Here is a 27,578-nt window from a genome sequence, read left to right as displayed (position 1 = left end):
AAAGCTGTAATAACAGACTTATTTTGGAACTCACCCTACAATTTGACTGAAGTATCTTCTGTAGTCTTCTACTGTTTCATGCTGTAAGAAAAAAACACAATCATTTAACAGAAAGCAATTTGAGAGGTTGTATAAATCCATTTTTTAAAGTTCAAGTACCATGTTTGACTGTGGCTGTAAAACTAGTCTCGCTTGTTTTCTTCTCTGTTTTCTATAGTAGTTTTCAAATGTTTCTGCATCACCCTAAATGGAAAAATATGCACAATTTTAGACATATCTTTGTTCTCTCAAAATACCTACATGACAACTTTCTTCCCCACAGTTCTAATTATGAAAAGGAGCTTCTATTTTAATTGTGGGATAATCGTATCTTCAAATATGTACTCTGTGCATATGTACTCTCAGACTCTGTTTTAGTACAGGAATTCCATATGTTTAGGATTTCAGTTCCTATCATCCTGTAAACAGATTGGCCATGAAGTAGTGAAAGCAGACTTTTGGATCACCCTGGTGATTTCCTGATCTTCTCTGTAGCTATACAAATTCTCTTTATTGCCTTTACTGATGGACCTTCTTGCAAGAAAACAGGGACTTGAGTAAAGGACCAAGGATCCCCCTGCATCATCTCAAGGATGTTTTGCTCCTGATTTACCATGAAAGAGACCACCAGGCGCACATTTCTTGCTTTCCTTACAATCTCTTTTCCACAGTAAGGTGTGACCTGCATATTCCTCTGGGACTCTTGAGTTAGGTCCCACCAAGCCTAGTGCTCCTATCCAACCAACTGCAGAAGAGGACCATAGCAGGATAGTGAAATTCCCTGCTTGTCTAACAGCATGTTTATCCTCACAAAAATAGAAAATACAGTACATAAATGTTATTTCAAAACTTAAAATTTCCCCACAATTATAAATGCTACCACCACTGAAGTTTCATGGCATTACAGCCTTCATTAGAATTTATTTTCAATCCCCTGTCTTGAAAATATATTGCATTTATTGCTACCTTTAGGGATTATCTGGACAAGAATATAATCATAGAACTACTAACTGCATATTTTTAATTACCTATAGTAGATAGGACTTGCAAGAGGAAGGATTACAAACCTAGATCAGAACCATGATAGGACAAAGAATTGAATACCCTCTCCTATCAGAGCCCAAATTTCACTTAAAATATGCACATTATCATCAATATGACTTAAATTAAGCTAACCTGATCTCACTGTTTTCAGTGAGACTACTCTAAACATTACTTAGCCTCAGTCAATTTTGTAGAGTTGCACCCAATAACCTTGTCACTAATTTCTCCTTTCTCTGCAGCCTCATTTGTCTTTAGCTGTTTCAGAGAACTGGGGGACTCTTCAGAACTACATGAGGTAACAATGGGAATTAAGAAGAGAAAGAAAACTAGGGGGAAAAAATCTGCCTTTTCTGTCTGTAAAAGAGAGCCTCCAAAAGATCACAGGCTCTTGCCTTTTCGGAAGGACCTTTTTATGAATGAAAAGACAAAGCTGCAACAATAAACATTACTAGCAGGCAATAAATAACATACATATATTTATTATCAGACTGTAGATACATTTCTATGAATAAAAGGATTTCATATATAACATACAAATACATACCAAAACTGAATAAATATGTAGGCATCTATAAACAGGAGAAAAATCTACCAGATCATGAGCAGTCAAAACCTGTAGAAATCCACCCCCACAAAAAAGACAAGAATATAACATCAGCTATAATATTACAAAGCAAACTTTTAGTATAAATTTTAAATAGGCTCAACATTAAGTCAGTATTCTTCTGTACAAGGAAAAATTTATCATGACTAGTTATCTGGTCATTGTGGTAACTGAAGAGGGAATGTACTTATTCAAAAAGATTGCTACTCTACTCCATCAATGATAAAATACCCTCCTCAAAGTTACCTTTCAACTCTTTGAGACTACAATTCCTATCAACTTAATCTAACACAACTGGAGGGCAAAAGCTTAGCAAGGGCCTCATTAGATAAAGAATAAAAAGGGCAATGGTGATAATAAATAAATTATCTAAATCTAGGACAGCTACTACAGCAGTAGCTATTAGATAACTGACGGTTTTTGTAGTTACAGTGAGGCTGTTTTCCTGAAAGAAGAAAATGGAGGTAATCCCCTACATTTTTCTTTTTCTTGATAACAAAAAAGAGTAGCATAAAGTATTCAGCCAAATCAAATTCATCTGAATGATATTTACAGGTAGTCCTTGACTTACAACCACAATAGGGACAGTAAAATTCGTTGTTAAGCAGTGCAGTTAAGTGAATCACGTGGTCATTAAGTGAATCACAAGGTTCCCCATTGATTTTGCTTGTTGGAAGCTGGCTGGGAAGGTCGCAAATGGCGATCACATGACCCCAGCATATTGCGACCATCGTAAATACAGGCCAGTTGCCAATCGCCCAAATTTTGATCATGTGACTGCAGGGGACGCAGTCAAGGACTGGTCGTAAGTCACTTTTTTCAGCACCATCATAACTTCGAATGGTTGTAACTCGAGGACTACCTGTATCGAGTATATCACATTATGCCATGAGTAAAAATAATGGCCATGCAGGGAAACTACTTCTGAAAACCAGGAGCGGCTTTATAAGTGTTAACATGTAATAGAAATAAGTACTCAATAAGGAGAAAAAAAATGTTGCACATTTCATCAGGCTTTAAGTACTTTGGAGCAATTCTTTTTAAGTCCCAGCTTATACCAGATTTTTTTTTTTAAATAAACTTCAGGTTTCTGCTTATTTCTCAATGAAAGTCTACACCATAAAGACACCTAACCATCAAAATACAAGATAATCCACTAAAATACCTCCTCTTCATGTTCTTCTTCATCTTCTAGGTTTTGCTTTGAAACTATTTCGCTCCTTGATTCTGCAATTCCACTGCTATTTACATATACATTCCTTCCACAACACAGACCGCTATGCTTCTGAAGAGCAGTATTAAAGGTTTTCTGCTGCTGTGCCTGCATTGATAAAGCATATGCTATCAAGAAAATAATTCCTCAGATCTCTTTTATACCAAGAAACAAATGCAAGTCATAACTAGGCAGGTTTGAGGGAACAGAGTCTTATAACACTTTAGCTGGATCCAGCAGACCTTAGCATTTTTCTGAAAAGGCCAGATGCAGTGTGGCAAACTCACTGTGCAGCTGAACATATGACGGAAACAAAAGTGGGAGAAGGGTGCTAAATCTGTCTTTCAACCATTTCCTTCTGAACCCAACTGAAGGGGGTGGGGATAATATAAGGCAGGGAAGGAGGAAGAAAAGAAATATAGTGGGCATATGAACGTGTCAGCCCTTATCTGACAAAACACTCCTGATCACATCCAAGCACATCCACTTTGCAGTCAGTCAGCAGAACGTACCCTTGGCACAAGGGCCCAGCACGGTCAAGTATGTTTTACAGAGGCCTTTAAAAGAACCCACAGGAAGACAAACATCCACCCCATTCTAGACTCGCTGCAGGGTTTTTGCCACATTTCCAGAATTACACATGAAGGCTTCCCAGAGTGATTCCACAGGTTTTATTTTTCTCCCCAGGTGTGACAAACATGAATCTGATTCATCCAATTTTACCATTTGGATGTAAAGCTGTATTTTACACTTCAAAATGTGTAGGAAAAAGCTACATTCCTGCGGAGAGCGCCATCACTTATGGTGTTTGCCAATATGTATTTGGAATGATAAAAGAGGCCCTTGGGTGCTATGCTCTGATCAGAGAAGGCTCCTTGAGGACAGGAACAGGACTAAATTGGATTGTTGCAGTCAGGCTTTATTTACCAATATTAACAAAGTGAGTATTTGAGAAAGTTTACCTGCTTCATTGCCATTTCACCAATTTTATCTGAATGCTTCCGAATGCTCTCCAGGAAGTCCTTCAGATCTGACATGGAAATCCCTTTAATTTCCTCGCGAAGTTTTGGAAGGTTCCCCATCATGATTTGGCAAAACCGATACTGACTAACTCTAGGAAAGTATATGTTTTCTAGCTGTTCCATTGTTTTTAAAGCAGAATAGTATCTGGGAAAAACAAGAAACATCTCTTTTAAGAAAGAAAGGAAAAACCTAACAACTTAGCAAGCATTTTTTTAACCAAAACAAAATGGTAACAGCCTAAATTCCAGATCCTGAATAATCTAGTCTCATACAAGAGTAGACATGAAAAGGAGGAAACAAATGACACTGGATACAGACTCTTCTGGGGTCGAGAGGACCAAGCCTTCTTCAGACTGGCTACTTCTGGAGCTATGTCACAAGCAGAGTTTTGTGCTGCTAGGCTCTGCCTAGGAACCCTCCTTATTATTCAGGGCAGTGGGCCAAGAATCAGCTTTTGCCTCTGATTGCTCCTAAGTATAAAGGACAAAAATGGGACAGAACAGAAGAAATTATCTTCTCTAAGTAGCATCTGTCCCAACTCTTCTTATAAATTTCTAGTCAAAGAGAACAGCAAGAACATGGCAGATTATTTCTGATACTGTCTTTCAGAGATGTGCAGTTTTATACCTACATTCTTTTCCATTCAGACAAATAACAGAGAGTTAATCCTTGTCCCCCACCATGCCACAATTGGGTTTTTAAACATGTGCAAGATAGAAAGGAGCCATTTTCAACTGCAAGGGAAAGGCACCTTGTCTAAACTGTACTCAGATACACTTTATTCTCATATTTCAGACCCACGCTGATAGTAAGGTAAGATACTGTGTTGCTCTGATAAAATATTTCTAGATAGTGAGTTTGGGTCAGGGAAATAGAGAACGGGTATGAAGGGATTGGCAGCAAATATCCATCTGGTTAAAGAGTTGTTGAAGGGGAAAAGAGGAGTGGATGCCGGATGGAAGGGGAACAACATAAGAATATTCTCTGCATATTTTTGTTGGATAGGGAGTCAATCTAAAACCTTCTAAGGGGTTTTAGATTGCAAGGAGTTCAATTAATTAATTGAACTCAATTAATTCAATTAATTCAATTAATTAATAATGATAGAGATGCTATCATACTGTGAACTCTGCTTCCCCTGTTTAGGTGTTAGAGCAGGGGTTCCCAACCGGGGTGCCCACACCCCCAGGGGGTGTGAGATGGAATTTCAGGAGGTGCGACAATTTTATGCACTGAGCTTATTTTTTTAAGTACAGTTTGTTCACTTGCATTAGAAATTAGATTTCTTCACCTTCAAATGTAATATTACTTTTGCAGGGAGTGCGAACATTAATCAAACATTTCCTAGGGGTGTGGGGCATAAAAAAGGTTGGGAACCACTGTGTTAGAGGGATATACTGCCTATTCAGAAGAACATGTTTGCTTAACATTCGTTTAATCCCAGTTAAATAATCTTAAACATGATTTTATTATGATTCTTCTTCTAATGTTACTGCTCTGAATTTACTTGAGCTAGTCACTCTGCTGGGTCTAAGTTATAAAAGACTTAAACACATATGTTATACTGAACTTCAGATATCCCCTATATTTCATTCTCCATAGAATGTATAGGACCTTGGAGGCACATGGATAACTAATGCTTTTGTTTTTAGCTCTAATCCATTTTTCTTAGCTGGCCAGATAGCTAATTTTAATCAACTCTTAAATCCACTAGAAAGGGGGCTATACTGTCTAATTATATCAAAGATGGAGCTTCTTTCACAACTGATTCAAATCATGTATCAAAAAGCAGACCAATTACATATCTTACTTTCCTACAAATATGTATAGAATCTCTCTAATACTTGAGCCTCCTAGTCCAACAGGGATGTTCTGAGCAGTCTTAGCAACTGGCTTCATGTTCTGAGATTCCTATACATTGAATCTCTGATTTTGAAAGAATTAAAAGAGCCTGCTGCCCCCAACTCCTGAAGTAGAATATATTTCCACTCTCTATATTGCAGCAGTCCCAATATTTTACACACTGACAGACTAAGGGATACCCACAATACAATGACTGCATCCTTGCATTAAGTAATCCAAAGGACTATGCATATTGGGAGAAAGTGAGAATATTAATACACTTTCTCCATATTACGGTTTTCTTCTCACTGCTACTATTTGGCAATATCCACTACTAAGGGTTCTGTGTCTCCCAGAAAGTCAGAAAGCACTCTTGAACAGATATTTATATTTCCAGAAGTAGGGAAGCCTAAGAAGTATTTGCTTGGGAAGACCTGGGTATAATTTAACAACATCTCCCTATGTGATAAAATTAAACTGTGCATCGGGACACTCTCCTAGAAATGTTCTAAAATTATAATCTTGTATTGATGCAGCTTTAAAACCAGTTTTACCTACTTCCACTTCCCTGCTTTCCCCACCCCCCACCCCAAATATTCTTATCCATCTTGTCTGATGATAAGTTCTTGGACATTTAGATATTTGCACATTATTCTGTAAACCTTCACCACCACCTTATAAAAGTATTGCTTCCATGTAGATTTGGGACTGTTGTTCCACCATAACCTAAGCAGGTGTGTGCAAGGAAGAAAAGAGTTGTAAAGAGCTGGGCTTCTAGGTTTTTCTGCAAGCCAAAGCAAACAAACAATTCCTAGATACTGCAAACACATTCCCAGATTCTGATCAAAGGATTATATTTATATTTTATTGTATTTGTCTCATTACATTGGATGTAATTACAATCTACTTGATTTACTTTGGTTCCACCTGCACACACCTTTATTCCTGCTTTCGGAGTATGGCTTACTGAATTCACACTGAATGGACCTCATCACCAGGGATGCCAATCTAGGGTTTAAAACGGTCAAGATGGCGGCCCCATCTGCACAATTGAAGCCCTGCCTCTTTTCATATCCATTGCATGCATAGCATACAGAATAAAGGACAGTGCCTCAATCACACAGTCACAGCCATCATCCTGACTTTTTTGACCCCCCTGCGGATGCCCCTGCCCCCCATTGTTCTGCAGCCACATTGCCAGACCACCAGGCTTTCCCCATATTCCTTCCTATTCATGCAAAAGAGTGTCTCTATTTTTATCCATGAAAGGTTAGAGGGCATACCGTCATGGTTAAAAGGCAGGGAAATCTGGTGGCTGCACTACAGAATAATGATTCTGCATAATAGACAGTAGCCTAACCAAGATGGCTCCAGGAATTTCCCATTTTCATCAAGAGTACAAAAAGAAATGAAATAGTACAGACACAGTATATTAGCAATATATAAACCCTAAGAGAGACAGAGATTGAAAGATTAACAAGACTAAAAAAATAATTAGAGAAAGGTGAAAAGCAAAGCGTTTGGCTATACTGTACTGTCTTCCTGGCATATTCAAGCAACTACTCAACATAATTAAAAAGCCTGAATTTTAATTCAATAAATATGCATAGACATCAAATAGTTAGATCTAAAGTGTGCATTATTTCTTTTTAATGAAAAATGACACAGTTATTTAGAACTTGCTTTGAAAGTTGCATGGTGTACTAGCTGGCAACCAAAGACAAATATTAACCAGCAAGAAAAGCCTCTTTGCTATTTTGATAATTTATTACTTGTTTTAAAATAAGAAAAACAAATCAAACAATAACTGAAATTATAAACCAAATTTAACTATTTAAATTTCATGGATATGGCTTGGAAGTTTAATTTCTAAAGGCAGTCAATAACCCTTTGAAAATGCTTTATTTTTCCTCATGACAATTGTTCATTTGTAATGAAAAACATGAAACAAAGACAGGAAAAGAATACAATGACCAGACCAAAGTCATTAAATGTCTTCACCAAAGTAGGCTTTACTACTCCATCAGTAATTGCAAAAGACAAGCGTATGAACCAATTCATTAAAACATTTAGTTGAGTTAAAAAGGATTTATTCACCTTCTGACATTCATCTGCTCTTTTAATTTGCTGTACATCTCCAATACTGTAAGAAAAGACATATTAAAAGTCATAAATTCCACTATAAATATTTAATCAAGATACAAAGCTCTCAAAATGATTGGTTTTATATATAAAGGCATTCTTGTCCTCATGAAAGTTTTATAATATAAAGATAAAAATATAAGGTGGAAAAAGGAAGAGAACAATAAGTAAAAATAGTACATTTAGAGAACAAGTTTAAGGTGATCTCAAAGCATTTTTAAGATTTGTTGTTATTTATTTATTTAACTTGATTGGCCGCCCAACTCCAGTGGTCTCTGGGTGGTGCACAAAACTAGAAAAAATATAAAAACAACTAAAAACATTGAATCACACAGGCAGCAAATAATAGATAGCAAAAACAACAACACAGAACAGGGGCCACTGAACAAATCATAAACATCAACCCCAGGCCTGGGACCAAAGCCAGGTTTTCAAAGCTTTCTGGAACCCAGAAGAGAGGGCACCCTCCTTATCTCTGGGGGGATGCTGTTCGGAGGGTGGGGGCTGCAACAGAAATTAGTAGAGGATAGTGCATTGTATGCCAACAGTACCACCTAACGTGATCTGTGAAAATTACAATGGATTCACATCCAAAAACAGATCACTGCTGTTGGCAGGAACATCTGTTACAGGAAGAATACATCAGGGAACCACGGTGATTTACAGACAGTGGTAAAAATGCAATGTTTCTCTATCTAATTAAAATCAAATATCAGAAATGGAGATTTGGAAAATGATGGATATGATGTTTCAGCTTGCCTTTGAAACGTTCAGTGTTCAAAGAGTGGTTAAATAATATCCAACCACATGACAACAACATATCTACCAATTAATATCATCAACAATATTCAGTCCCTCACTAATATCCTGGATATAAATGAACAAAATTTTAAAAAAATTAAAAAAGAAAACTGCATCTCATTTTAAACATCACTTTTAAGTCTTCAACAATATTTGCTTTAGAAAGTATGCCACAAACATAAACTCAATTTTGCATTAGTTCTGTTGAAATGTACCTACATTTAACTTTGGTAGAGATATTTAGGTACTCCTACATTTGGCGTTTAAACATTTATAACTAACCTGGAAGGCACAACTGAAGTTTCTCAACCACGGTGATAATATTCCTCTGCTGAAGTCTACTCTGGATGACTTCCTCTGTCTGAGCTAGCACCTTGGATATTTTCAAACATACTATAGTTAAATTATGTACACGTCATTTTCCATAAACATTTGTTGAATGAATTGGAAAAGCCATTTTCTTACCTCTTTCCCAGCTTCTTGAAGTCTTCTGTTTGTATCAGTAACTTGGACCTTAAAAATGATTTCACCTTTATTAGAAAAATACGCATATAATGCCCTGATGCAACTGCTCACCCTTGTAATCAGATCATGCTTCATGAGAAACTTAGAACAAAGAAATGTAAATCCAAATTAACTCTACAGCTTGAACTTGAACTTTTGATCACCAAGGGTTTTTGTTAACTTCAATTAGTTATGACAGTTCTTTCTAACAGATTCAGTGGCAAACTTCTCAAATTTACTTGGGATTTTTGAACTTTGTTTCAATAGGTCTGTCAAACAATTCAAATTATTGACCCAATTGACCACTGGTCCTTCTTTGATAACCTCAATGAGCTCTATGTGTCATTCATTGTCTGCAAGAAATGTTGATTGCATTTTATGGTAATTAAACATTCATACTTTGCTGAATGCAAACACTGGGAGGTTGATTAACATCAAACGTGGATACTGCCAACCAAGCGACATTTTAATGCTGCAGGTGCAGGCAGTGCTCGACCTCAGAGTTTCCCACATATTGAGTGACTCATTAGGTCATCATAATAAGGGAGCACATTCTAGTTTATTAAAAAACTCATTAAATTCTGAACAAAGATGCTCAATGACCTCATTGAGTCTCTAGTTATATGAATATCCTTTATATAATGCTGTTCTACTCATAACCTCTGGTGAACTATGCTCATTCTGTCTGGTGCACATATTTTTCTTACAAATCTGCAAAGGGAGCTAAGAGAGACCACTTCCACAATTTACTTCTGAGGAAATCTCACAGTTTTCAAAAGAATCCCAACAATTTCAGCTGCTTTTTGGAGAAACATTTGTGGGAAGAGGAAATTTCCATGCTAGTTCTGGGGACTCAGAAAAAGATCAACACTTGCTAAAACATCTAGATTTGATGAATAAGATAATCTTCTACACAATTATTTGTATTTAATTACTAAAATTAATTGTAGCATTTTCATGGCATAGTTCTTTTGTCACCATTGTAATGTTTTGAGTCACTATTCGTAAGCATCTAAAGGTATCAATATTTTACTTTAAAAAAGAATGTGTGGTAATAAATTCTGTGTTCTAGTACAGTACAAAATAATCCTTTCATTATTTTTTTTAAGTATTTAAAAAGCTGCAATGCCTTACCTTTAGTTTCTCTGCATCAGCCCTTACTTTAAGAAGTTCTGTAATGGCATCCACAAACCCTTGATGGTGAAAATTGCACATTTTTTCAATCTCTTTGTCATGGTTACGTATACATGCATCCAATTTTTCCATAAACTTTTGGTGTGCATTTGGCTGATCATCATACACAGACCTATCAATAGGTATATGTAAATAAAATTTGAATAGTTATTAGCATTAATTTAAAAGTCTTCTAAGCAAGTCTTTGCTTAAATTGATTCAGTGGCTGAAGTCATCCACTTGTCTACTCATTATATCACACAAAGATTTCCAAAATGTCCATTCATGAAAAAAGAATGCCATGATAGAAAAAATATAATTTTCAAGTATACTATTGTTTTATATTATTTTTCATGCCTCTAACTCAAAAATTTCTCATTCTGTTAGCCCCCTCTAGTGGAGAAAGACCAATACTGCCCAAATATGTACACATGGACAAGTAATAAAAATCCAAAACCAAAATTAATATCTCTTTCTTAGAATGTATTTACTTGCCTTACCTTTGAATACAGCGATACTCAAAACAACTTATACCAGGTGATTCCATTGCCCTCAGCATTTTGCTTATGTTGGTTTGTATTTTGTGAACTCCAAATAAACCCAGGATATCAAGCTTCCCACCCTGAAGCCAGACACACAATTACATTTCACAATGATATTTTCAGCTCTTGTTCTCCTTGCCTGTCCAACAGCAAGAGGGACATTTATTTACAGGTCTGCTGCACCACCTTTCATCAGCTAAAAGGACCAACTCAAGGAATGTAGCCTTTATAAGTTCCATTGTTTTTTCTGTTTCTACAAGTACACAGAACTTGCAAATATCTAAGTTGACAAATGCTATTGGCCCAAAGGCAAGGGGAGGAAAAAACTCTGTGGCAGAGGGAGGTAATCAAGCTGCACCCCTTTTGTACATGCACATAATGCTCCTTATCACAAGCCAGTATAGCCTGACAGTATCTGCCCAGCCTACCACACTGGATAGGCTAGGCATGCTCCCAGTCCCTTCCCTGAAATCTTGCCATTTAGTGGGACCTCAGAAGCGTGCGTTTTCCGTGGCTGCCCCTAGTTATGGAACACCCTCCCCCCCAATCCTGCAGGCCCCCACCCTTTTAGCCTTCCAGAAGGCCATCAAGACCTGGCTTTTTACCCAGGCTCTGAGGCAGAGAGAGGATGTCTGGAGTTGGTTGTGTTGCATCCCAAGGGGACAATTGAGGCTCAGGGCTTTGTTTTGGTCTTATGCTTTATGGTTTTTATAGTTCTGGGTTTTATTGTTGTTGTCAGCCCCCCAGAGTTGTGTTTTTAGATGGGCCACCATACATACAGTATCTTTTTATTTTATTTTATTTTATTTTATTTTATTTTATTTATATATATATATATATATATATATATATATATATATATAAAAATAAAAAAAGATACTGTATGTATGGTGGCCCATTTATATATATAAATAAATAAATGAAGCAGAGCTTATAAAGCAGACAGTATAGAAGAGTAACAACAAAGTGAAGTGTAACAAAGATATCTGGAAAGCATTCATAGAGGTTATTCTAGAACACAACACAACACTAGCCAACACAAAATCATTAGCATACATGCGCATATAAAAATAATACACTGGATCTATGAGATATCAAGGGGTCAAATATATTAAGAGGGCAAATAAATTATGTCTGGTGAAAAAAAAATGTCAGCCCAAAAGCAATGATAAAAGTGAACATTTGTTTGCTAGCATTCCTACCCTCTTGTTTTGACATCCCATTTCTAGCTACTTTAATTGTTTACGCCAGTATTCCCCAACCTGGCACCTTTCAGGTGAGTTAAACAGCAACTCCCAGAAATGCAGGTTTGGGGAGGGCTCATTATAGCATCATGTTCCTAGTTTAAAAAGCTTTTATTTTACATTTTTTAACTTTTAAAAATCAAGGCATTTTTCTAGTCAGAAACAGGCTTTTGTTACTCTTATGTTCATACATACATACAAACACATTTGTACCTGCTAAACTTCTAAATTCTACAATTTTCTTTCAACCACAACTGTTTGAGAGTAGATAGTCTTGGTATCTTTTAAGTTCAGTCTATTCCACCCCATCAAGATATGTTTTTCTTCATTTTTTAAATCTCACATCTGAGAGCCATTACAATATACAGTATTGCTTAAAGCAAGGAGACCCCAGTTCAAGTCCCCAGCCAACCATGGAGTTGACTGGGGACTCGGCTCGTAAAAACTGCCTAGCCCAGCTTATCTTACAAGGTTGTTATTCTGAGGATGTGATGCCTTGAGCTCTCAGAGAGAAACATGATAAAAATGAAACAAACATACATCAAATAAAACCTCCCCGCACCTGCAGTGCCTTTTGGATGATAATATTTTTAGAGGGAAGCATATTTTAAGCTCTTTTTATTTTTCCAAACCTTATAAAAAGTCCCTCTCCAGTTATCTAGCTTGTTAGTAGCAGCTGTTCCTTCGCAGAAATTTAATTCTTATTAAGCCAAGAATTTGGTTTTAAGTGTCCCACGAATGGAATAAGTAATTATTGGAAACTAATTTGCTATATGCTAGAAAACAAAATGTATTCTAAGGATATTTTGGTGAAAAGCCAGCACAGAGAGGAGTGGAAAGAAAACTGAGTTTCTGTTACTAAAAACATGTTTTTTAATCAGCACACTTAATCCAGCACAGTTAGCCTGCTGGTCCTTATAGTTTCAAAATGTGAAATCATATTTGTCCCAGTTCTGTTTTGAAGGCTGCAGTGTATAATATACACACACCATTTCATAAGCTATTGCAATTCATTATGAAAACAGAACCTATACTACCTACGAAGCTCATTTTCTCCATGATGGATAGAAACAGTGCCGCCTTGTGGAAATTAACATTCTCATCATGAACAATGGAACAATACAGTATGTGATATTTCTAACTTCTCTAAACTGTGATGATCTGGGATATCCATGAAATAAAGTTTAATGTATTTTAACAGACATGGTAACAGAAACAGACAAATTATATAACATAGGTTTCTTTTTGGAGAGAAGGAATGAACAATTAAGCAAGCACCAGCAACTTTAACTAGTCATTCAATATTTTATTCTGTTGGAAAGGTAACATTTTGAATATTATAAATATGATGTATTGTGTATAATACAGTGGACTATTTTTTTAAAATTGTATTGTTCTGAGTTTAACTGAATCCTTTTTTATATAGTATTATTACTCTCATACTATAGCTCACATTATATCTATCTTTTTTATTCTAAGCAATTTCTATACCGCTTCCCAAGTTAAAAGATATTTTCCTAGGGCTACTACAGCACATTGATTATGTGACATCAAGTTGGTGTCAACTCTTAGCAACCACATAGATAAATTTTCTCTATGATGATCTGTCCCTAACCTGGTCTTTCAGGTCTTCTTATGGTGTCTTCTTTGCCACTGTAACTGAGTCCATCCATCTTGCTGCTTCCTCTTCTTCTTTTCCCTTCCACCCTTCCCGGCAATAGAGCCTTTTTCAGAGAGCTGGGTCTTTGCATAATGTGCCCAAAGTAGGATAAGTTGAGTCTGGTCATTTGTGCCTTGAATGAGAACTCTGGGTTGATTTGTCTGATGATTGGTTTGTTTGTTTTTTTGGCTCTCCATAGTGTTCTCAGGAGTCTTCTCTAACACCAAAGTTCAAAAGTGTCAGTACTCTTTCTATCCTGCTTCTTCAAAGTCCAACTTTCACATCCACAGAGTGTCATGGCTTGCACTATTCTGATCTTTGTAGATATAGACCCATCACACCATCTGAATATCATTTCCAAAGCCTTCATGACTGCTGTACCAAGTGCTAACTCCAACCTATTTCTTGACTGCTTGTACCTGTTATCATTAGTTTTGTCTTTATATTTAATATATATATTAAATTTATCTATGTGGTTGCTAAGAGTTGAATGGGACTGCCATTTTTCTAAGCATATTTCACAGCTAGATGTGATCAACACAATTGAAGGCCTTTCTATAATGAATGAAGCACATACTGGCTGCTTTTTGGTGTTATTTGGCTTTCTCAATTATCCAGCATTCACCAGCAATAATGGCTCATGTTTTTCAGTCTTTTAAAAGACCAGCTTGAACATCTGGATCCTAAGCATTATTTTGCTAGTATATGACATTAAGGGTATTGTACGATAGATTTCACACTCTGTTAAATCTTTTTCTTTTTTTTGGCATTGGAATGTAGATTGACCTCTTCCAATTTGTTGGTCACTGTGTCGTTCTCCAGATTTGCTGACATAGCTTAGTTAGAATCTTTACTGATTCTTCTCCTGTTGCTTGCCATATTTCTGTGGTCTTCTTGGAACTGGGCAGTCTTAACAAATCCAATACATAATTAAATGTTTCTTGCTTTTGCTTTCTATTTGATGCCAAATCAGCTACATTCAACATTATCAGCAAACTGACATGAATGGATTTCTGTTTCATATTACCTCTGGGGCTACAATCCTGAAAAGGCTTAAGTGAAATCAACCAGAGCAAATGTTCTCTTCCCGGTGGGTGGCCAGCAACAGAATGCAACCATGCAGCCACACAACTCATATGTCAAAGTGAGTCAAAAACAGAACAGTAGATGCAAATTTGCACATAATTCTCAGAACCTGAAATCTAATAGTTATTTATAGTGTCACAGTAATTCTATTCAGACAATATATTGCATTTTACACAACTATTTTAGCTATTTACCAGTACAAAACTCTAAATATAAGAAGGCAGTCCAATATTTATATGTAACCAGACTTTAATATCACAGAAAGACCACTTTCCCCCCTTTTATCCCTATGAAAAGAGGAGGGCACCTTATACTGAGAAGAACAGAAGCTGTTAAAAAGGAGTGAATGGGTAAAGGTACATGTTATGAATGAAGCCTCCTTCCCAGACATTCACAAAATTGCAGCCTCCTTGTCAGGTGCAAAATGTATATTTCCTTGAACAGAGACGCTCTGTTGCTTATAGAAAATTAATTTTCCCAAGCATCTTCCTCCACTGGAAAGAAAATAAAAAGATTTGAACATTTTAAAACTAGAGTCCAGTTCCAGAGGGAAGTTATGAATCAAGGCTGGCATAAAAACAGTGTAACTTCACTCCCCACAGCTATTAATTAAAGTTAATTTTGAAGAACTCTGCGACGGGACAAGAAGAAATGAAATCAAATTCTACAATAATATTTGAATGAACCAAAAATTAAGACTGTTAGAAGTAAAAGGAAGGAATATAAAGTTGGTTTATTTGATCAAGGTTAAAACAAGATATGTTGTTACTTCTGGCAACCCTTTATGGATTTTCTGACACCAGGGTTGAAAAGATGATGTGTTATGGTTTGTTTATAGATGAGAGATGGGATATGGGATGAAGAGATAAATGTTTGTAATCTTAGAGGGGGTGAAGAGTCACCAAATTTGTTTATACTTGTGATGAAGGTTGGAAGTCACTTCTTTATATATTTTTTTCTTTCCTTATTATATTCTTAGTTTTCTCTTTCTCCTCTTTCTCTTTTTTCTTGCACTTTTTACTCCTTTCTATTCTCTTTTCTTTAAGTTTAGTTTGTATTAGATTTTACTATTATAACCAAAATTCTTAATAAAAATTTTTATATACATTAAAAATTTAGAACAAAAAGATAACAAAAGTAAAAACAGCAACAAAAGACATAGCACAGACTAAACTACAATTGTATTCACATTCTCAAACCATTGCAAGATGGACTCATTCAAGACTGTGGCCAAATGCCAGGATGAATATTGGCCTCCTGTATTTAACCCTTTTTGTCATGACTTCACAATCTTTTCTTTCTTTCTAGCCATTTCCTCCCCTTAGCCTATCCATACCCTTTTGTCATTTTTGCATCTTCTGCTGGGAGGAGGAAGAATAAAACATGTCCATGCATAGCATGCTTCTTTGGATGACAGGTAAACTTCTGTCAAAGACAACAGTCAGAATATGCAGAGATGCATCAATTAATGTTATAAATGAGGTGGCTTACATTACAGGATATTTAATTTTTAAAAGGTATCTACCAATTCAATTAATATAGATGTATTGCTTTTTTTTGTTCTGGCCCTGCCATTTTTTGGAGTATGGCTACTGGCAGATACATCTATGAACACACCAAAAGAACTTTGTTTTCTTGCACAAACATCTATTTGTGGTGGGGATTCCAGAATTGGGTTCAGCTAGAGCTGGCAATCCTAGGTTGAAAACGTGGGAAAGCTGGGCATTGCAAAACATTTTTGCCCAAGTTTCATTATTTTTCTACCAATTTTTCCTTAGGGCAGAAGAGGTTGATTTAAATTCACGCTATCTTCCTTTTTGGGTAAATACAGTATTGGGAGACTTCTATTTTAGTCCTTTACCAAAAAAAAAACAAAAAACACTTTCATGAGATTTGAACACTAGAGGACGCTATCTTTTTAGAGAAGCTGTTTCTCACCAAATAAAATGAAAGAACTATAAAAGATTTTAATAATGGCCTGGGTTGTTGTTTTGCTTTGTTTTTGCCAGAAGAGGCACATTCTGCTTTACTGTGAAAAGTCTGTTTCCCACAAGACATGGAATAATTAAAGGAAATATTTATAGGGCCAATCTCAAAATGACCTTAAAGCAGATTGTGAAAACAAGTAATGTGAAAACAAATAATGATCTAAAGGAATTCTTAATTCTTTTAGATTATTTGTTTTCATATTACTTGTTTTCTTGATGCAGCATTAATTCTCATGGTGTTTCCATAGGAAAAAATGAGATTACGGTTCAAGTGCAGTAGAGGGACTTGGCATCTTCTACTTTGACGATCTACATTGGCAGTGAATTGAAGTGGCTAGAAATCATCAGATCTTTTCCAGAAAAACTTGGTCAGAAAGAAAATCATCACTGGATTCACACATCCTGTTAAGTCATAGACTGTTTCTTGAGTAAGCCACAACTGGAATGGTACTTAGAGCTATAAACTATGATTTACACAATCATCACAAAGACTGAATTCACACCACTTTATGGATTCCCTGATGTGTGAACTCTATCAATTTTTGTTGAAGGTAACCAAGTACAATAGAAAGATATAATCACTGTATTTTTTGACTCCCTGGGGAGGAAAAAAAAAATCTTTGTCTTCATTACACTACTATTTGCAAAATCAGGACCTGTACTTTAGGATAATTATTTGAGGATAGCTCTAATCCAATATACCTAAATGGCACTAGAAATACTGCAGTAGATCATACGTCAAACTAGGTTTAAATGTGGAAATCAGTACAGCTATGTATCAAATCAATTCAGTTTGGCTCCAACTGATTAAAAAACAGCCCAACTTGATATATATTGAAGAAGTAGCTGTTTAGACTAAGGGACTTGAATCCAATGAATAAAAAAACAACTCATTTTTAGGCAGAATTATATGTTTGTTGCAGCATCATCTCTGGCAATTGAGCTTAATAAATTTTCAGACATATAGGTGCAGTATAAGGCTCCTTGACTTGGCAGAGGAAGAGATTTGTTAATTCCTTCTTATTGTTCAGCAGACAATGTGTATGGAAAGTACCTAAAGATATTGTACAGATGCCACTTGATAAGATGCCAAAAGGCAGTGGGATAAGTACTGGCACTGTGGATACTTTAGAAATAATTTGGAAGAAGTCTTCAGATCTTGAACAAGCACAACACCACTCTGCTATTCCTTTAAGTATCCCTGAAAAAGGTGTTGCTGCTTTAAGAATTACATTAATAAGTGCATTCCTTAAAGCAGTGGCATCTTTTTCATGCTCATGCATAAGCCTGAAAAAGTGTCAAGACTGTAAAACAATAGTAGAGTGTGCCTGGCCTTTCATGAGGTGTAAAACACTTTATCTGAATCATTTCTGAAGTTTGCACAACCCTAATATATAGATAGGGTTTTGAAACTATCCTTCTTTAAATTCTGATTTATTTTTAAACGTGAAAGTATCTATATAACTTTTATGAGACATATAAGGTGCAACAACTTCCCTCTTCAAAGCACTGTGACTGGAGAGCCTCTGGTGAACCATTTCCTAAGGTTAGAAGATGCACCTGTCACACACTCATTTCAACCATTCTCTCCCTTCACTCTGTATTTTACAGAGAACTTAAGGCTAATAGTAATTGATTTTTTTTTTAATTGCTTTTTCTTTTCGGCAAACACTGGTTGGGGTTGCTCACTGTGCTAAGTACGGTGGGGGGGGGGGATTGGTTAATCTAACTCAAGGTTTGAATACAGCCTTTCTCGTGGTTTGTAAAGTATGATTTGTGGCTTTGGGTTATATGTAAACCATCCATTTTGACGTATTCAATAAACTATTACTAACACAAAGTATATTAGCACGAGAGTCAATTTTAGCCAGGGCTGCATTCACACATTATTCTATGGCAGGAACAGAAAAATGTACACCCCATCCCTCACCACCTGCCCTTCCTTCCTTCCCTTTGCTTTGAGGTAAGAATCTAAATGAGTGTGGTAAGCAGTTGACAGTTAAACCACTCATTTCTTCCCTTAAAATGCATCCCAAAAGGAAAGAGTGAAGAGTTAGGGTTTTTCATAGGAGATTTAAAGGGCAAAATAAGTGCTTCTTAAGTTGATCCCTATTTCACCTCTTAAAACCCTGCTAATCCCCCCAGATCCTGAGTTGTACAATTTGGCCATGACCACTCCAGTGAGAGAACTTGACAAAGTGCAAGATTAATCTGTTAAAAAAAAAAAAGAAAACCATGCATAACCTAAAAGGTAAAACCAATTGTCTTTAATATTTGTGTTCTAAGCTCTTATTTATTGATAAAAAGTAAAGTTTTGTACAGGCAGTGGAACGTGCTTCCTTGGTCTTTCCCCAGTTTTTTACATGTAGCGCTTCGGTTCCTTTTGAAAGGGAATTTATAATTTGGTTGAAATTTGGAGTTGTTGTTCATTACTATACAAGTTACAGCATTTGGAAGGACTATAAATCTATTCATGTATAAACTCTGTAATGAACAGTGTGCCAGAGGCATATATAACAGGCTTTAAATGTCAAATTGTGTTAGAGACCAATACATTTGTTACTATGAAAATTAAAAATAATCTAAAAAATAAAATGTTTATTTTTAAAAGTGAATCAAGCAAATCAGTCACTATAATCTACACTAAAAAAAGCATTTCAGTAGAATCAACACTGCCTGAATAACTCATGGGGGAATTCTTTAATATTGAAGAACACTGCCAAACTGATAACCCTAACCCTTACGCATATTTATAAATCAGTGATATGGAACAGTCTTAAGGAGATTACTGTAAAGCAGAGTATGAATAATTTCTCAATCCTTAAGGAAAATTAGTATATGCATTAGAGAAGTAAACATCTCTAGCTATCACAAGAGTTTTCAAAATTAACCAACTGAATAAAACCAAAAAAATGTAGCAAAATATGAAGATGGGTTCATATCATCTCCCCAAAATACCACAGAGTTTTAAATATGATGCAAGAACAAATTTTCAACATCAAGACAATCACAAAGATAATATGCAGTATTTGGAATTGTGTTATCAAAGACAAATATCAAATAATGGGACATACCATAAACCCTACACTTCTTTGGTATTTCAGGAAATTCTGTCAGTTGCTTTGATTACCTATCTCATTTCCATATATTTAATAAATTATATATATATATATATGAATATGAGATAGGTAATGAAAGAAACTTCGCCCAACTCTCAACAATTGTAGGTGGCTTGCAACAAAGACATTACAATAAAATCAATACAGCATAAAAAATAAAGATAAACAATGGCAAGTGCAATGAAGTGAGGGGTCTCACTCTCCCTTATCAAAGCCATTATTCACAGACTTCCAATGCTAATACTGTATCTCTGTATCCATGTGGTTTTTTAAAACAGTCATTTCAAATCCTTCATAAAATAATGTCCAGGTGTTTCCTGCTATCCGTCAGCTAATTTAATATGGACATATTCTTAATCCTGTAACAGACTTTCTATGTACCGACATTATCTGTGATCCCTATCATTCCATCCCTTGTTTGTTTTTTTTAATCGCTTTGTTCTATTTAGAAGATTACCACATGCAGAAAGAATGGCATTTGGTTAAATTCTGCAAACAGGGGAAAGAATGTATAAATCTTAGCTCTTTATACTTGACTTGTCACTTTTTCCTGTATGTGCAATTTCTGTGAATTGTTCTCACTAATAGTATCCTGTTTCTACAAGCAGGAAGGGCTGAGTACAGTTTGTTAGTTAACATTACTTCCTATAACCAGGGTCAATATTCTGTAATAGTGACACTAGAGCAGTTATTGTTCAGTCTGGATAATCTGTGTATCTCACTGATAGTTGTTAATGGACATCCTTTGTAGTGTAACGTCACCTGATAATCAGTAAACCCAGATTTGCAATGGACTTCCTCCTTCCTGTTTTTACAGTGGCAGGCAAGGAGATGCCTCTTCCTGCCAAGCTTTTGTGCTTCTTACCAATTTATACAATAAGCACTTTTTTTGAAAAAGCAATGCATGTTTTTAAAGTTTGCATTTTGCAGCAAATTATGCCATATTAAATGCAGACTTTCTGTTTGTGAAGATTAGTTTCAAATATAGCTATACCTTCAAAATGGTTTTGAAAACGATTCCATTGTGAGTGATATTTCATTCTGTTTTAAGTAAAATATTTCAAGATTTAAGCATTTTCTTTACATGTTTACAAGCCTTTATTCTAAAAATGTTCTTTCCTTTGTACCCACCCGGGATGAATCAGAATTATAGGTTAAATCCAGTGAAGTCCACCCACAATGGAATAGATACCACTGGTAGAAGGATGTCCCTCCCATCCATACCCCAAAACTTCTTGAGGATAGACAATCTTCCAGAAGGGATTTGGGGGGCATGCTGCAAGGTTACAGAGAAGCCTTTTGCTTAAACAGAAGCCTACTTGCAGGAAATTGGATACAGTTCCCAGTCAAAAATCTTATTGGAACCTACGATTCAAACAAATCTAGCAAGGTTATGCTTAATATTTGTAAACTTCATTCAACATAAGTAAAATTACAAGATTTGTAATTTATAAAAGTATAAAGTCTTGATACTTCAGTAAACAACCATGATAAAATAACGGGTGGTAGGTAGTCTTTTGGAACAAGCGCTGTCATCTAGGAACAGTGTCATTTTATGAAAGCCACAGACTCTAGCCCAAGACCTGATAAACAAATTCAATTATTCAGCCCTGGTCAAAACAATCCCAATCTCTATTGTTAGAAACAAAATCAAGCAGAGAACCAAGTACAAACAACTGTTATTGTTCCACAGGTTTGGAACAATATGTGACCTTTGTTTGCAGAAGAAAACTATGTACAAAAAATTATCACTTCTAAAGTGATTTGGGTTATTGGAAATTGTATGTTACTATTATGACATTCATATCTTCCTGCTACTTCAACTGTTCAATGAACAGCAACATATACAAGAAGTAGAGAAATACAATGTATGCTGTAACAATGAAGTGTGTAAAAACCGGTTACCATCTTTTCTTGGCAAAATGATGCTAACAACACAGATCAGTACTGTAACAATGATAGCATAGTACACTTTACTCCCAAACAGGCCTGCAAACTGTAAAGCAGTCATATAATAATTTGCTTTTAACATTCCAACTGTAAGGTAATGCAAGTTCTTGCATGTTTACATGTCTATTTCTTATGGTAACTCCTCGGAGAATTCATCTAGTAGTGATACTTCTCTATAGGCTTCCTATGTGAAACAGCCAAAATTATAAGCTTTAAATGATATAATTATTCAGGCATTAAGAACAGTATCTATAACATTAGTTCATGGTAAACTTCAGCAAAGTGATACCTTCATTTAAGAGAGAGAGTGCAAAATGCAGCTAAGCTGGCAATAAAAAAAAGACAACGCAGGAGGAAAATATACAGTGTCATTATATCAAGAGTAGATCAGATGATATATCCACTTGAATCTTGCAAAATAGCCACTGTTTAGTACCTAGTGAAATTATTGCCACTGATTTCCACTGATTTTATTTTATAAGTTTTATTTTGATGTGTGCCTTAGTTGCAAACTGCATGAGCCCGCCTGCCTGCCCAGTTCCTTTTTTGCCGTTCCCAAAGAGCAGAAGCATGATTTTTCAAGAGATGCTTATCAACATGCAAAACATAATAGGTATGTTAAACTCCTATGTTCAATGCTTTTATTTTTGTTGTTGTTGTTCAGTTGTTAAGTCGTGTCCAACTCTTCGTGACCCCATGAACCATATCGCGCCAGGCCTTCCTGTCCTTCATTGCCTCCCTGAGTTGGCTCAGTTTCATGCTCATTGCTTCAGTGATGCTATCTAACCATCTCATCCTCTGCCGTCCTCTTCTCCTTTTGCCTTCAATCTTTCCCAGCATCAGGGTCTTTTCCAAGGAGTCCTCTCTTCGCATTAGGTGACCAAAGTATCTGAGCTTGAGCTTCATTATCAATCCTTCCAATTTACTTTTATTTTACACTTTGTAAAAAAATGGGAAAGCCAAAATCCCTTTCAAGGAATGCCACCACACATATCTCATACTCCTTCAGCCCTGAAGGATTTTGAAGTGTAGTTTCTGGTTGCAGAAATTATCTCCTCTTCGATTACAAAGTATGTCTAAAACTCTCCATTTTAACAGTTTCCAAATTTGTTTATAAGGTATTATCAAGAACTCCACTTCTACACTAATAATCACTACTTAGAATCATCTTTCCTTCTAAAGCAACAGACAGCAAGAGATATTCAAGAACTACTCAGCGGAGTTCTTGAAAAGTTGTTCACAGTTGTAGATATTTGCTCATTCTTCTTGCTCATATCTCTTCATGTTGTTAAGTTCTTGACAATAGGCCAATTTCGAAAAACTACTGCAATAAATCTGCATGGATTATATATTTGCCTCCCTTTTTCTAGATATATGGTGCAAACATGTCATACCTACAACAATACTAAATGTAAAGCAGCAGTATTTATTTTTTTTTTGCAATCAGTGCCTTATTTTTTAAACAGAAATCAAAGATATTGCCATTATGTTGTAAATAAGAGACTTGTTAAGAGGATAAGCCATTTTAATTAGGATGTCCATGCAGCCCTTGGTCAAAATACCTGCAGAGTGGGAAGTTTTCCATCACTCTTTTTTAAAAAATTATTTAGTTTATACAAACAATTAATAAGACAATATTTAATCTTAAAGGAAAAGAAAATTAAATTAAAAACACAAATTAAAAACACAAACTGAGAAAAAAACTCTCTCTAGTTGGTTCAAAATGTTCCCAGATGACTCCATAAAATGATTAGAGAACTGGCCTGTCATAAGGGGTGTTTCTCCATATTTTAAATTGCTTTGCAACACCTATCCACAAGATAAAGTGATAAAGTTGGAAGGTACCATTATCAAGCAAACAGGTAATGCCTGAAGTTGCTGGTCACCTGAAAGAGCTTGAAGAACAAGAAATTCTGAGAGCTTGGAAATTTAAATATGGACAAGTGAATGACAAAGTACAAAACTCTGAAAGACCTTGGAATGGAAATCCAAGATAGAAGCATGAGAATGCAAAATCCATTCCACACAAGTCTTGGGATGGATTTAGGAAGCAGAAGGGGGGAAGTTGCTGGGGATTGTCCATAATACAATCAAAGTCAACATACATACAATCAAAGTCAGAAATGACACTTACTCATATAAACAGCAATATTCTGGAGGCAGCAGAAAATGTCTCCTAACACTTCAAGACTGAAGTTAAAAACTGTATAACCTAAATGAAAGCTGTATTTAATTTAATTAACAAACTAGCAAATTCAGTCACTGCAACCTATAATACATTAACTTTGACTCCAAGGAACTGCTGGGCTCCCAGAATCAAAATATTTTCTTAGCTCTCTTCTTTGTGTTTTTCATTCTAAAGCTAAAAGAGAAATGGCGGTAGGCAGGAACAACCAATTTGAACTACAACTTCCATAACCCTTTACCACTGTGGGGTATTGTAGTGTGGTACTTCAGATGTTACTGAAATACAATGTCTTCTACTAGGTCTTGCAATTGGCCGTACTATACTTCCTGATGCACTGGAAATTGTGTCTACAATTATTAAATATAAAAAAGCAAAGAAGGGTTCAACAGAGGTCCCTTTACTGACCTAGGGCCTACCAGATGTTTTCAACAGTTCTCATGATCTCCAACAGCTGGAATGATAAGAACTATAATCCAACACACCATAGGTTGGAAGACAGTGCACTAGAAATGTTGAAGACCTGAAGTCACAAGAGAAGCCAGTGTAGGCAGTTTTCCATTCTGAGGCAGGCACAAGGTAGAGTCAAAAACAGCAAGAGAAACTATCAATGCCTGCAAAAAAAAAGGCCCTATCACCTTCATGTCCTATCAATACAGTCAATGCATAAAATCCTTTTACTGGGCAACATTAAAAACATTTTAAAACCATTTCCAAATGTTTCCAGGTTGATGGGACTCCACCCAGAATCTTCTGTACTGTATTATGCAGTGAGAGTATAATGCTGAAAGAAAGAATGCTCAGGAGAGAAGATTATTTTTTACTTCCAGATCACCTGTGTTCCTGGTTGACTATTATAATCCTTAACAAGAAACAAGGGTAATTGCCATCTCAATGCACGATTAAAAAAAAAAAAGGATGTAAAGCAATTTCATTTCTCAGGAAATTGTTCTAGGCTATGTGGAACTTCTTGGAAAAATGGACATCTGTTGACTATTTCATAACAGAAAATAAGAGTTATCTATACCTCTTTGATTGGATTAGCAAACATTTTTGTCCTATCTGTTGATTCAGGTTCTTTTACAGCCTTTAGAGCAGCCTTTAGAGCAGAACACTCTCTAAAGGCTGGCTGGGGAATTCTGGGAGTTGAAGTCCACTCATCTTAAAGTGGCCAAGTTTGGACAACACTGCTTTAGAGGAATCAATTAAATTTTCTTCAGAACTACTAAACTAAAACTCCAATTTTTTCCCATGCTGGCTATATATAATTCTTCCTACATAACTGGGAGTATCAGATCGTGAAAGTCTTCCCAAAGGATACAAAAATATTGTTTGGGGCAGTTTTACAAAATGGGGAACTCAGATTTATCTTAACTGTACAGATCAGGGCTTACAGTAGTAACCTTCTGGTGCCCAGGGGCAGTACTTAATTTAGGGGAGGGAGGACAGAGGTCTCTGAGGGTCTGGTTTGTTTTGTTTTGAATAGTTATATCATGGTCATGGGGATATAATTTTCTAGGGTTTTTGCCCTGTTTTGGAAGGAGAGCAAATATGTGTGATTTCTGTTGCTTAATTATGTCAAGTTAATCCTAGGGTTTTGCTACTTTTTAAAGGGTTTCCTGCCACAAAATGGCAGGAAAGGAGTATTAGGCAGTGTAGTCGTGAGGAACTCAGGGAACCATTTACAAACTTTGGGTCACAGTTTATCTGCCATGACACAGATGGAAAGGGGAAGAAAGTCAAATTAAGCTTATTTTCTGGTATTTATTTTTATTGATTTTGTGCCTTCTGGTCAGTGTTGACTCCTGGTGACTGCCTGGACAAGTCCCTGAAGTTTTCTTGGCAAGTGGAAGTGGTTTGCCATTGCCTTCTTCCTAGGGCAGAGACAGAGTGACCGGCCCAAAGACATCCAGCTGGCTTTGTGCCTAAGGTAGGACTAGAATTCACGGTCTCCTGGTTTTTAGCCTGGTGCCTTAACCACTGCACCAAACTGGCTCTCATTTTCTGGTATACAACAGCCATATTTGCAAATCCACATTTATCACACTTACATTGCACAGCTGGTTGGACATACTACCCTCTCATCCCACACAGCTGTTAGGGAATCACACTGTCTTACATCTTGCTATCCACATAGCACATCCTCACTACACACGCAGGATTGGTCCATGCTGCTCAGCTGCCTATACAGTTCAGCTTTTACATGCAATATTCCAAGGGCCACAATTGGTTTCCACAGCTGAACATCCAGTCCCACCCAACATTATCCACCATGTGAAAAGCCTCCTCCAATTGATTTACACACTTCAGTTATTCTGTGCACTGCCTCCCCCACCCCACCACACCACCTTTGTTCTTCCCCATCATACCAGTGTCTGATTGTGTTTTTTATGTCTTATAAATATTCATTGACCATTTTACCTTTCAACAACTAAGTAGCAGCAAAGAATCAGAGGGCTCTCCTATGATGTCTGCAATGAGAAGGGTGACGAGTCAACTGTTCAATCTTTCAACCAGCTCACAGGAGCAAAGAGTTAATGTTCTTTGTAACTCAACCACTTACTAGGTCAACCATACAATGAAATAAACATAAGCAGAATTTTAAAAAGAATGACTTTTTCAGTTGCAATTTCTGTAGCACTGATATAATTGGGGACAGCGTAGCATCCTCATTGCAGCCAAAAGAGGACTGAAGGAGGTGTCCCACAGGAAACAGAACCAACCAGAGCCACAATATTACCAGCCTGGAACATATCATTTCAGGCCACCTTGCCAATTTGCATCAACGTACCCCACACTGCCTGCATGTAACATCTTAAGAGAGGATATTAGGAAAAACACCACTTTCCAGAGCAAAGCCACTTAAGTTACCTTTGGGCTGCCTCACCTGTGGGAGGACATTGAGATACAGACATGTGCTCACAAAACGATTACAGGTGTTCTTGTGCTGGAGCAAAGAGGCTACGTGGATTTGTTCTTAATCTATATTTTCTACTTTTAGTTTAAGTCTCAATCAGTGAAAATCTAAAATTCAAAGTTGTAAAGGAGCTTTCCTTAAACTGATGCTATCCAGCAATGATGGATTAAATTCTGCCCATTTTAGCCAGTCCAGCACTCCCAGAGGGCATCAGATTGGAAAAGGCTGCTATAAAACATCATTTACTATAACCATCTGTTGAGCAAACAATGGATGGTGCAATTGGACAGGTGTGGCAAAAAGAGAACAGCATAATATATAAAATTAGCTTTAATAGCTATAAAAAGTAATTAACAACTCCCATCAAGATTAAGGCAACTGATGAAACTACAGCAAAATGATCTCTTCAGATATGGTGCACAACATGTTTAGGCAGGTCATTCCCAAGTGCTCTGTGGGCAGCACATTAGGCCCTTGCTTAAACTTGCTATACTTGATCTCC

The 27,578-nt window shown here is 36.4% G+C and overlaps 1 protein-coding gene across 4 annotated transcripts in view; it reads right to left on the bottom strand.

The window, feature by feature from the left end:
* EXOC6 (exocyst complex component 6) overlaps positions 1–27,578 on the bottom strand; it is a 101,007-nt gene that overhangs the window by 62,490 nt on the left and 10,939 nt on the right. For all 4 annotated transcript variants that reach the window (XM_007429955.3, XM_007429958.3, XM_088129003.1 and 1 more), the window contains exons 2-10: positions 10,347–10,518; positions 9,174–9,221; positions 8,991–9,081; positions 7,863–7,908; positions 3,863–4,067; positions 2,853–3,008; positions 1,628–1,696; positions 160–243; positions 35–81 (exon numbers count right to left, since the gene is read on the bottom strand). In XM_007429955.3, the coding sequence (XP_007430017.2) occupies positions 35–81; positions 160–243; positions 1,628–1,696; positions 2,853–3,008; positions 3,863–4,067; positions 7,863–7,908; positions 8,991–9,081; positions 9,174–9,221; positions 10,347–10,518 (918 nt within the window). The remainder of the gene's footprint in view (positions 1–34; positions 82–159; positions 244–1,627; positions 1,697–2,852; positions 3,009–3,862; positions 4,068–7,862; positions 7,909–8,990; positions 9,082–9,173; positions 9,222–10,346; positions 10,519–27,578) is intronic.

The sequence above is a fragment of the Python bivittatus genome, unplaced genomic scaffold (assembly GCF_059951505.1).
Source record: "Python bivittatus isolate LINGU-HERP-01145 unplaced genomic scaffold, Pbiv_v1 ctg000780_np1212, whole genome shotgun sequence".
In the NCBI taxonomy this organism is placed as follows: Eukaryota; Metazoa; Chordata; class Lepidosauria; order Squamata; family Pythonidae; genus Python; species Python bivittatus.
Note: the sequence above shows the minus strand (reverse complement) of the source record. Positions and strands in the feature narration are given on the sequence as shown.